The 12,293-nt window shown below is 39.5% G+C and overlaps 1 protein-coding gene across 2 annotated transcripts in view; it reads left to right on the forward strand.

Moving 5' to 3' along the window:
• The window catches only part of tbc1d22a (TBC1 domain family, member 22a), a 130,094-nt gene that overhangs the window by 15,397 nt on the left and 102,404 nt on the right, over positions 1–12,293 (forward strand). For both annotated transcript variants that reach the window (XM_008401153.2, XM_008401152.2), the window contains exon 6: positions 10,137–10,207. In XM_008401153.2, coding sequence (XP_008399375.1) covers positions 10,137–10,207 — 71 coding nt within the window. The remainder of the gene's footprint in view (positions 1–10,136; positions 10,208–12,293) is intronic.

Raw genomic sequence — 12,293 nt, forward strand, 5'->3', positions numbered from 1 at the left:
CTTTCCCTCTCGGTGCCTCCGCTGCCCGTCAGTGCACCTCCACCCTCTGTTGGGGGTGCTGCAGCTCTTTGTTAGTGCCGCAGCTGCACAGCGAGCTACTCCCTCACCGCGCCCGCTCAGGAGGGCCCGCCGCTCGCCACACGATGGGGCTTGCCACCGAGCGCCGCTTGCAAAGTTATTAGACACCATCAAAGTGTGAAGCGCCGATGTAATTCAATTAACTCCGTCCTAACGGCTCGCCTTAAAGCGACGTCCATGTGCGACAGTGTCACTGGTGTGTGTCGTGGGTCCCGAGCGTGACGCGATAAAGCGGAATTAGAGGAAGTAGATGGGTCTCTCTCTCTCTCTCTCTCACTCTCTGTGTGTGTGTGAGGGCATCATTTAGGCCCGTTTTATCAGTGCAACAAAAAAAAAAGAAAAAAAAAGACGAAATGCTTTGTAGCTTCTGTTCTCTCTGATGGGGTATATCCTCTAAAGTAAATGCTGAGATAACACCGACTCATTATATATATATATTTTTTTTAACTTTCTTGTATTAAACTGCCCTCTCTGTGTTCTTGGTTGTAATAACCACACAAAGGCACATGATGGCCGTGCCTACGTGTGCGCGCTCGTTGCCTCCGAGCACATCCCCAGGCGGAACACCTGACATAATAAGGTTGGTCCGACCACCAGCTGTCTCCTGTGTCAGAATCCTCCCAGACTGTCTGGCTCGGTTTATTCATACGTTACACCATGTGGTCTTCTGAGAAATGCTTTTTTTTTTTTCATTTTCTTCCTTTTTAATCAGCTTCACTGGACACAATCCCAGTGGTTAAAGTGCCACTTTTGGTGCAGGAGGAGAGATTTTTCAGTCAAAGTCAAGTTGGGCTTAAATGTTTCTTAATTTCACATCCTTTAAAGGAATGACTCTATGTGGTGGCACAATGAGAAAAAGACAAAAAATATATATTTTTGACCTTTTCAGCAACTTAAGTGGTGTTCAGTTTTATTTTGTTGACTTTATTCTTCTTTAGGCTTATGGTAGACCTAATATTACCTAATTATTTAGCCCAACACCACTAGTTGTATATCTGTATGCTGAATTCTGTGAAACGTTTTACATGCACCATCTTTAATAATAAAAAAATACCATGAACTTACAGTATTTACAGAAAGGATAATAACTACATAGTTTTTTTGTTGTTAATTATTTGGGGCATTATTCCTACTTTTTCAGTCATAATATAGTTATTACTATAGTTATGATGATGAGGTCTTTTTACAGCTTAATGTATAAATTTTAGGACAAGTATAACGTGAACCACTTCCACCTAATTTAGAAATAGTTTAAGTAATATGGCTGGGCCAGCCTCAAATAATTGACTGTGCACATCATTATTTCATACCAATAATAAAAAAGGCTCTTCACACACACAGACACACACTCTCATCTGTGTCCAGTGTCGTCTTGCAGCCATCAGGGCCATCCATCAGGCCTCCTGCGTAGGTATAATCCAGGAAGGGAGTATCTTTTTTTTATTCTTTTATATACAGGAGTCCCATTAGTTTACGAGCCGTCTGCTCCCAGGTGCTTTGGTTTTGTCCTTTAGATGAGTCGGACCATTCAGGACTCTCACAAAGCATTCAAGGTTTATTGGATGGAGGCTGGACTTTTTTAATAAATCGCATGATGAAGGTGTCTCTTCTGATTGTATCGTTTGTTTTTTTGTTTTTTTTTAATCCTCAGTAATAAAATGTATCCAGATGATACTGGAGCGGTGAAACAGAGAAATATTTATAATCAAAACTCATTTAAGGCTTATGGACGCCTCTCAGCACCACCATCTATTGCACTGGACTTTTCCCAACTCTTGACTACTACTTCTCTCTCTAACTCGTTTGTTGAAACTTTACTTCTAAACTCAGAACTCTGTATGAATCCACCGATTTCAGTTCGAGCTAGAATTAGGATCAGCTTAGGAAGCTCTGCCCCTCACAACGCGCTTCCACTCCACGTGTGTGTGGCGTCCTCATGCGTAAATGTGTGTGTTGTAGCGTACCGTGTGCTGTTTTGCCCCAGTAGTCGCGCTCCGTATGAATGATGCTTGAATAGTGCATGGCTCCGGCCTGCCAACTGTCTTCCCGCGTGCTCCTGTCAGCTTCCTGCTCAGGCAGCACTGACTGACAGCGCTTCCTCCATTCCTCCCAGTCTTCCGTTCTTACTGGCCTTCACAGGACCGTGCACACCGGTGAGACAGGTTGACTGACTGACAGGAAGACATAGAAGAGGCGCAGAGACACTCTTTGACCTATGCTCTTAAAGTCGCACGGCAAAAGGAGATGTTCCATAGCAACGCAAGTTAATCTTATTCATGTTTGGATTCTAATGCAGCTGGGAGAAGCTTTCCTCAACTTGCTAGAGCGGCAAAGGTGCTGACTAACCTTGACTTTAACTAGACACCTTAAAGGACTAGTTTTTAATAAAGCTATTTCTTGATTAACCCACCAGACAGTCCTCATCCTAGTTGTTGTTCTTTTTGGCAAAGTGTTGAAATTCAAGTCAATTTTCTTTTAAATCATATTTGATAAATTCAGCATTTTTTTATAACGACTAAATAGGATAACACTTTATTTGAAGGGTGTGCATAAGACTGACATGACACTCATAAACATGACATAACATCTGTCATGAACATAAGAGTCTTTATGAATGTTTGTGCCAACTTTGCATCATTTTGTAAATAATGACAATTTATGCAAAGTTGGCATTTTTAATGGACTTTCAATTAAACTTTTAGAGCAACTTTGCATTAGAAGTGTCATTATTTACCGAATGACACGTCATGACAACTGTCATAAACATTCATAAAGACTCCTTTATGTTCATGATGGGTGTCATGTCATGTTTATGACAGTGTCATTCATGTCAGTCTTAGGCACACCCCTTCAAATAAAGTGTTAGGTAAATGATAATAGTTGCTTGAATGTGCTTTAAATGGCACTATGTTGCTTTTAAAACACATACTGCTCCTTTAATCAAGACAGATTGAGTTGGGGGGGATTTATGTAAACCTCATGACTTTTTGTGAGTGCATACTGATGATGATTTATTTATTTATTTATGTATTTTTTTGTCGTAATCGAACCCAAATGCTAAATGCTGCGCCCTCTGAATCTTTGAAGTGTCATTGAGCGTCCGTTCGGTCAGACGGTCCCGCCTCAGAGCAGCTGTTGTTAGTGTTCAACACAAGGTACACGGTGTCCTAATCACCCCCCTGTGGTCCCCAGCTTAACTCCAGCCAAGACAAAGGGCACCCCTGCATGGTCATGCATAATGGAATACAGTGTGGAGAGCAGACCTAACAGCAGCTGCCCTTGAGTCGCACATTAATGCTGTTACAGGTGTTTTTTTTTTTTGTTTTTTTCTTTCAGACCAGCGAGAGGAAGAAAGCTTCCTGCGGCGTTGAGGCTTTCTCGCTGGGCTAATTCCCCCAAGGCCTGTCCCCCTGCCAGCATGATAAACACCCACAAAAACCGATCATACTAATTTCCAAAGAACGCGTATAATAATGACACTCTGCCGGCCCCCGTGGGAAAACTTTGCAGTCGCTTGCCCCCGCTCGCATTACTCCGTGTGTTTTGACATAATTGCCTGATGAGCGAATTGACTCCAAATTGAGTTTTAGTTTTTAATGAGTTCCCTTGTATTGTTTTTATAGAGGCATGATTTCAATTAAGAATTGTTTTTTTTTTTTTTCCTTCCCCCTCTGTGTGTATGTATTACAACGCATAAAGAGAAGTGACAAATCCGTCAGCCGGATGCGGCTCGTTTGCGTCATTAACCGAAGGCGACGAGATCAGCCAGTCCCCTCCGTCACCTCTGGGACGGGCGCAGAAACTTTTTCGCCCACGTTATGACAAGCAAAGCGCCGAGCAAAAAAAAAAAAAAGAAAAAAAAACACCAAAACAATAGATTAATTTTCAAAATGTCACGAAATGCCTTTAATTCATTCCACTGGAGCAGGGTCTTGGCTGGATATCTCATTCATAATGCACAAGAGATCGCACCAGAGTTGGACGTGTTTTCTGAGAGATGAGCAAGTCTCACGCTAATGAAACGACATCTGCAATTTAGCCTGGACGTCGACTGGGTTTATGTTGCCCTCTCCTTCTCTGCCCACTGAGGGGAAATAGAGTTTTGTTCCTTAAAAATTATTTGAATGTTTTTTTGTCTTAAATGAGAAATATTAGGAAGAATATTGATGTCACTAAGAACCTTGGAAACACAATAAATGCAGTGGTTACCAAAAAAAAAATCCAGATTTTTCAGAAATTAAATAGTTAAAACCAGAAAATTTTATTAATCAATAATCTATCTATTGAGATAAAATCTATTTATCTCAACCTGACTGAAATGGAAGTGGAACAGGGTTTGGTTTTTACCAGGAGTAAATAAATAAGCTAAAGCTGCAAAGGGTTATCTCCGTTCAAACATTTTCTTTCCAAGCGCTCGAAAAATCACTCGATTGTCCTGCAGGTGAGAGTTTGGACAGCCGTGCGCGGTGTAACAGCGACGCTCAGATGATCGAGTTTGAGCGGCTTCCTTGAAATTGGTCCAGGACGGGGATTCAACAAGCGTTGGCCCACTAACACCTCCACACACCTCCTCGCTTTGCCTCTTTTGGTGAGATTAATGTTCGGTGGGTGAAATATAATGCAGTTTAATTAAGCCCAAGCCACCAAGATTCATGAACTCATTTCTTTGCCTGACAGTGCAAATGAAGGTTCAAAGGGTACAAAGTGGAGAAAAAGAAGGGAGAGATCTTTGATTACGTGTTGGAAGAAATATAACTATAGGAGAGTTTGCACAGGAGAGTTTTTTTTTTTTCTTTTTACCCTTTACTACTGCCTTAAAAGTAGATGAGGTTGTGAGTTAAGGATGGGAGATCTGTTTCTTGACTTGGGGTGAACTTTTAGGACTACTTTAGCATTTCTTTGAAGGATTTTGTGGCCTTTGTTCACAGCATTTAGGCAGGAAACTGGAACGGAGAAGTGGGGAAGACACCAAAAGGATCCGGAATCGACACCCGGACCGCTTTTAGGAAGAATAGTCGTTATATTTATAGGGAACCAGCTCTACTGCTACCCCACACCGCCTCGGCATTATTCTTTTTCCCTCTACAAAACAAACTAATCAGAAAAAGTGAGAGTTTTAGGGCACACAATGCCTTAAACTGCAGCCATTCGATTTAATGTATTTTATCTGGACTTTATGTGACGGGACAGAGCGAGTTCACTCTTTCTTCAGAGTGATACACTTTATATCCGATTTTAATTGATTGCTTTCTCGCTTTCTTTTTGTTAAAAAAAAAAACCTTTGAAGTGATAGAAAACAAAAAGTGGCTTTTATTTCAGTCTTTCCTTCTGAGTTGTATGACAGAGAATCAGGGCCAGGCTACAATAATTTTTCATTAATTACAAGAATCTAGTCATAACATTAATAAACATAAAGAAGCAATTTTACCAGAAGAATTTCTTAAAAAGAAAAAGAAAAAAAAAGTAGTTTTAATGGGAAAAAGCTTGGATAATTTATTTATTTTGTTTGTTATAGGGTTGATCTGAATTCAATGTCCAAATAAACAAATAAATTAAAAAGAAGCTTAAAGACACGCTTATCAAGCAAGATGGTGGCTTTGGTCGTGATGACATCACCCTATGGAAACCAAAGTAAAAAAACAAAAAAATCCTGATTCCGTTAATCAATAAAAAACTATTTATCGCACATCCCTAAAAAGTTGTCAGACTCATTCAACACACGCCATCTTCAATTTATCTGTTAATAAAACATCCCCTTCACCATATATCACCATGGCGATGATGTGTTCAGGTGGCCAGTTTTCCACCACATACTTTGTTTTGGATGTAGAGCACAAACCTTAAACTGAGTTCAGACGAGATTAGATTTAAAAAATGTATATCCACAAAGCTATAACTTCAGAGAGAATTGCATACGTCTAGCAGTTCTCTTATAATCAAAGTTTTTCATCTCAAATAACCAACTTCTCTGCTTTTGTTTTTTTGATTTCAAAAACAAAAAGAGAACCAAAAAAAGCTCTCTTAAAGCAGTGAGGGTATATTTCCTGTATTTTCTTGAATTCCTGAGACTTTTTTTTGGGGGGGGGGGGGGGTATTTTCATTTTAAATGACGCTGCTGCAGAGGTAGCCTTGAGGTAATCGAAACCTTCCCACACTGTGGAGCACTGACTCCTCTGAACTAACACAGCCATGCTGCGCACTAGATCACTGTATTGGATTTCTGTATAATTAAAGCCAGCAGGGGGACAAGGTAAGGCAGAAATTTTAAGTGGAAGATGTGCAGGAACTATAGTGAATAAATAGGCGCTCTCATCAGCTGAACAAGCTCTAATGCGTTTCACTCAATTTAGCCAATGGACTTAGCCCGTTGCTATTTCCTATTATGTTATCTGTCACTGGCCCTACATTGCATTTGCCTTGAAGAACAGGCAAGGCAGAGTCGTTTGGCAGCGCTAATCAATACCATTCACTCCGCGCGAAGGCCTTATCAATTTCCAGGCAGTGCCCTGAATAAGAGTTGAGGAGGAATTTGGCTGATTCATTACGTACATTTCAGGGGTTTTTTCCCCCTCTTCTTTTTTATTACAACTCTGAAAGGTGTGTTCGGGCACGAGCGATTAATTTGCAAGTTAAATCAGTTTCCCCTCTGCCTTCGCTCCCAGAATGCAGGTAAACCTGTTCAATTACAAGCGAAGAGATTTCATTAAGGTTTTTTTTATTTTTTATGTTTGTCTCAGTTTTGCTGTGGCGACTTGTCTTGTTGAATAATACAGGTTCGTATACTTCGCGGGGCGGGGGCGGGGGGCAGAGGGAGACCCGTTTGTGAATAATAAATGAGTCCGTGTTAACACAAGGTCATCTACGAACTTCCTGCTCTCGTGATGGACTGCCGGAACGTTCAATATCCTGAACACTCTGACGGTGGTAGGAGAGGTCACTCTGGACTAAATTAAAGCATTACTTAGATTGACCGCATTTTCTTTTCTGCTTCCCTGTTCCAGTAGATTTCCATAATGGGGATAATTCACAGGACTTTGCAGAAGTGTTAACACATCCTAAACCTTTCATGTTGCAACCACAAACATCTTTGTGTTCCGATTGGGATTTTGCAATAATCACAAACCAAATAGCCATTTTGGCCCTTCAGGTAAAAAAAAAAAAGAAAAAAAAAAAGCTTGTTTAGAGCCAAAAATGTTACATAATCTTCTGTGAAATTACAATTTAAAAATCTTTAAGTATCTACAGTAGAAAATTGGCTCTTTTTCTTTTTTTTTCTGTCGAAGACCAATAAACTCTAATTTTGTAAACATTTTAAATATCCAAAAATAACAAAAAAGAGTGCATAAAAACCATATTTAAATTGGTTTATTAAGTATCTAAACGGCTGCACAGTGGCACAGTTGGTAGAGCTGTTGCCTTGCAGCAAGAAGGTTCTGGGTTCGATTCTCGGCCACAGTCTTTCTGCATGGAGTTTGCATGTTCTCCCTGTGCATGCGTGGGTTTTCTCCGGGTACTCCGGTTTCCTCCCATGACTGTCGGGTTAATTGGTCTGTCTAAATTGCCCCTAGGTGTGAGTGTGTGTGTGCATGGWTGTGTGTCCTKTGTGTCTCTGTGTTGCCCTGTGACAGACTGGCGACCTGTCCAGGGTGTACCTCGCCTCTCGCCCGGAACGTTGGCTGGAGATGGGCACCAGCAACCCTCCCGACCCCATTGAGGGACAAGGGTGAAAGAAAATGGATGGATGGATGGAAGTATCTAAACAAAATTGCCCTTGAATAATTATTAATTTATCAATATGGACATTATTAAGTGCTTCTTAATTTAACGTGCGAATATTTGAATAAGTGATAGGCATACGTAAAACGTTTAGAATAGGATTGGTAAAAATATTTTTAATGACATATTTGTGGGAAATGATTTAAACAACAAAAAAACGCTTAGTTTCCAACATAGTGACAAATAATAAATATCACTGATACTTGTCATTCTGTTGTGGAAATTTAATGCAATATTTACGCCATATAAAAAATAAAAAAAATCCTACAAAAATTTTCATTTTGTTATATCTACATTTAATATATATATATTTCTGCATTGTTTTAGCCAAATTATTAAGAGACATTAATAATTTCTCAATTTCCTGTGTTTCCATCACTATCATAGCAGGTTTGTCATCCTCAGTAAAATGTTCAAAGCTTGGGATATTAGTTTATAACTTTCCCCAGCTTTAAGCTTCCCCACATTGCAGTGGACGTTACGGTTCTGTAACATTTTTAACTTTGCAATTGTTTTGTCGAGAATCAGCTTTGACATTAAATGAAAATGAATCCAGATGGAGGGAATAACTTATTTAGATTCATTTTGTACTACAACTTTATTGCGAGAGTGAACCTGATTGGCCAAAAAATATATCCAAAATCAGTCCCACGGACAAAAGCTTTAAAACACACAAGGAAAAGTACTTTTTCCTTCAATCATTGCTGACCCCCATCCTCCCATATCCTATACTGTCATTGTGTGTGTGCGCGTGTGTGTGTGTGCGCGTGTGTGTGTGTGTGTGTTAGAGAGAAATAGTACTGGCTGGCTGAAACCTTACATTAAGCCATATTTTCTGGGTCCTCATGAGCCCAAAGGGGATTACTCTCCACCAATTTAAAAGTTCAATTTGCACCTCTCCATTATATTCATTTTACATTATAGCCTGCAGGTTCCCCCACCCCAGCCTGGGGAAAAAGTAGTTAATAGTCCACTTCTAACCCATCATATTTTTAGTGCCAAAAAGACAGATGGGAACAGAAGTTTGGAAATTGAGAATAGGGTGAGTTGCCAACTTGCTATCACAATAAGACAAATATGGTCCTACTTTGGACAAAGGGTGTTTTTTTTTTGTTTTTGTTTTTTCAGCACTGTGTGAACATGTGTAATGAATAATTTCGTTTTGCCGCAAGCTAGTCTTACTGTCTGTTGATAAATACAAATATCAGATAAATTCTGATATCCGGTATTTGTAAAGCTTTGACCGAACTACTCAAATTAAGGAGAAATTGTTTAGCTTATAAAGAGTTCTCTTTAAAAAAAAAAACTTTAATGCACAAGCAGGCAGAAATGACTTGGATAAGAAATTGAGAAGTCGGGGCACAATTGATGTAGAACAGGGTTTCAAACAGTTTTTCAGAAATAATCTGAATTATTGTCTCTAGCATTGTGAACTATAAGTTACACTATGACGCATTTTTGTGTGTTTTGTAGAAAATGGAGACTGTTAACTTGATGTGGATTTGGAAAAAGCTGCTAGCTTTTTTACTTCTAGCTTGTTTATCGAAAGAAGTGGAAACCTCAAAAAAAAAAAAAAAATGGAGTGATTTTTGGTGAATCCGCAAGTGTTTAGGCGAACGTTGACCATTGAAGCTCTATATCTCTTTCTACATCTGTCTATCCCACATGCATGTCACTCTCACAAATAACAAACATGGCGCTGTCTGTGCTTTTTGTGTCCTTCTGTCAGTATTACAGCGCAACAGATTGGCCTGACATACCTGTTGCATCATTTTTTTGAGACGTTGCATATTTTTTCCTAATTGTTTACAAAGAAATATACAGTGCTCGTCTCAGTCTGTACATTTTTACAGGTTTTACCAACTGTTGATGCTCACATTTGATGTATATTTCCAGTGCAGAAGATATTAAAGCTCTCATAGAGGGGGTTGGGAAATTGTGATGATGAAAAAGAAAGCAGGAAGTCAGAAAAATAACTAGCAGTTTTGTATTGTTTTTAAGATTCCTGACTCTTTGATTACATATTCCCTCATCTGTTTGCTTCTTTCATTTCTCTCCCTTTATCGCCTCTTAATCTGATGATTATGCAATGCAGTTAACTTATAATTTTTGTCAATTTTTGTCAAAAAGTAACTCTCCTACAGTAGATTCAAGGTCTAGAACATAAACACAGCATTACGACATTTACTGTGTGGTCAATCTCATTTCAAAGAGCATCTCTTGTGTAAAGGTGTCATAGTTTGAATAATAACGGACGTCATCGTGTTTCTGTTGTCTTGCAGAGGAGCTGCGGAAGCTCAGCTGGTCTGGAATCCCGCGGCAAGTTCGACCGATAGCCTGGAAGCTTCTTTCTGTGAGTTTTTAGCTGCACATTTCCACGCAGCATAAACCATAAAATACTTGCAAAAAAACCCAAAAACAAAACAAAACAAAACAAAAAAAATCAATTGCACACAAGCACGGCTCTAAAACAAACCTCACGCAGCACCGTAAACGTGGAATTTATACGGATTCATAAAAACTGAGCAGCACAGTCGCACATAAAAACCCAGATAAACTGTTACACATAAGAACCGCACATTGTTGATCTCCGACAGACACACACACTGAAATACAAAGTTGCTGTCGTGGTTTTTTTCCCCCCCTTTCTTCTCCCCCCTCCCTTCCCTTCCTGTTTTGATTTATGAAGACCAAGAGCTGTCTTTTTATTTATTTATTTAAAAAAAAAAAAAATCCCCCCCCCCCCTTCCAAACTTCAATAGGGAAAATTAATTGTGAGGCACAAATAATTTATTCATGAGAGGCACGGTGTGTTTACTCATTAAGCCATTGTTGTGGTGTACAGCTCTTAGTCTGCTGAGGAAAGTCTGGCTTTTTGAACGCCATGACTCTCCCATTAATTACAGCACAATAGCTAATGTGCCGCAGAAAAGATGTCATTAAAGGTGCGCGGATGTATGTGTGCCTGTTTGTGTCGCTTTTTCCGGTGTTTGGAGGTTACCGACCGACTCTTAAGCTATTAACGGCGCCTTTGTTTGGTGCCCGTCTCAGATAGAGGCTTATAACACCATATTCAGTCACAAAGCACCAGATGATTGTTTGTGTATGTATATTGTATGTATTTATATGTGTGCTTCTGGCAGTAAAGCTAATGTACCGTACATAATACCTCATTAAAGGTTTGTTGGTGTTGGTATGCATTTGTGCGTCTTAGTGTGTGTGTACGGTGTGTGAATGTGTTTGGGGAATAGCTTCTATGATTCAATAATAAATTGACTGCACTCTTGTGTTTATTTTATGGCTTTGGCCACTCAAAGGGCTATTTAAAAGCTAGCTCCATTATTAAAGCACTTTTTAAAATTACAAGCATAGTCTATTTAAAATATGTCTAGATTTACCTGTGTATCTATTAAACCACAGACACTTTGATCGGTTGATTCTCTATGCTGTAAAATTTAGGGTGTTTCCACACCTGATGGCAAAAATTGCAACATTTGTTACATTTTCAGATGGTGCGGTTGGTTCTCTTTCACACAAACTAAACCCTTTGAAAAAAAATTGTTCCTCCTCTCACCTGTGGCGGCGCTACACCAAGAACCACCGACACAAAAACCTCTGAAGGCGACATGAGGCATAACTTCCTCCTTCACGAAATGTAAACAAAAATGGAGTGGCATCAGATTGTAGCTTTTGTAGGATTTCTCTTTCGCCTTGGGCAGTCGATCACGAGGCATTTCTCCTGCTAGCGCAAGAGTCGCACGTTTTGTTTTGGTTGTATTTAAAAAGAATGCCCTTTGATTCAGTCCGCTTTCTACTTTTCTTGTTAAGATAAGATGCTCGACTGCCTAAAAAGAAAGGGCCGTCCCCATCCACAGATTGTAGCAGATGTAGACGTTTACCGTATCCCTCCATTTTCTATGAGACTCCAAATCTATCATCAGTGACAGAAGAAGAAAGCCTAACTTTGCCAGTCAGGATCAGTTTAAGCTGAAAAGTTGTTTCCTCTGAAAACTCGACCAACCACCGTTCTTTTCACAATTGACTTTTAAGCAAAGAAGGCATTCAAAATGCTCTCCGTTTTAGTTCAATCAGGATCTGTTCTTTTTATCCAAGTAGTTAACTTTTTTTTTTTTTTGGAGATTACTCTGCAGGTCTCCTTTGAACACTCGGGAACTGATGGGGCGTCATTTATTAGTGAAGGACAGAAAATGGACTGTCCAGAATCAGCAGTATGTCCAATATGATCACTGGCACAGAAAAGAGGATGCTGGGAGATTCATACAAAGCAAAAGATCAAACAAAGTCGCCCCCTGTTTGGAGAATTTAAGCTTCCAAGAGCATTTATGTAAAATAATTTATTGCAAGTGCAATAATGTTACAACTGTTGTTATTCAGATGTAATGTTAGTTTGTGACTTTTTTGTGATCTTTTTTTTATTT

The sequence above is a fragment of the Poecilia reticulata genome, linkage group LG23, assembly GCF_000633615.1.
Source record: "Poecilia reticulata strain Guanapo linkage group LG23, Guppy_female_1.0+MT, whole genome shotgun sequence".
Taxonomy (NCBI): domain Eukaryota; kingdom Metazoa; phylum Chordata; class Actinopteri; order Cyprinodontiformes; family Poeciliidae; genus Poecilia; species Poecilia reticulata.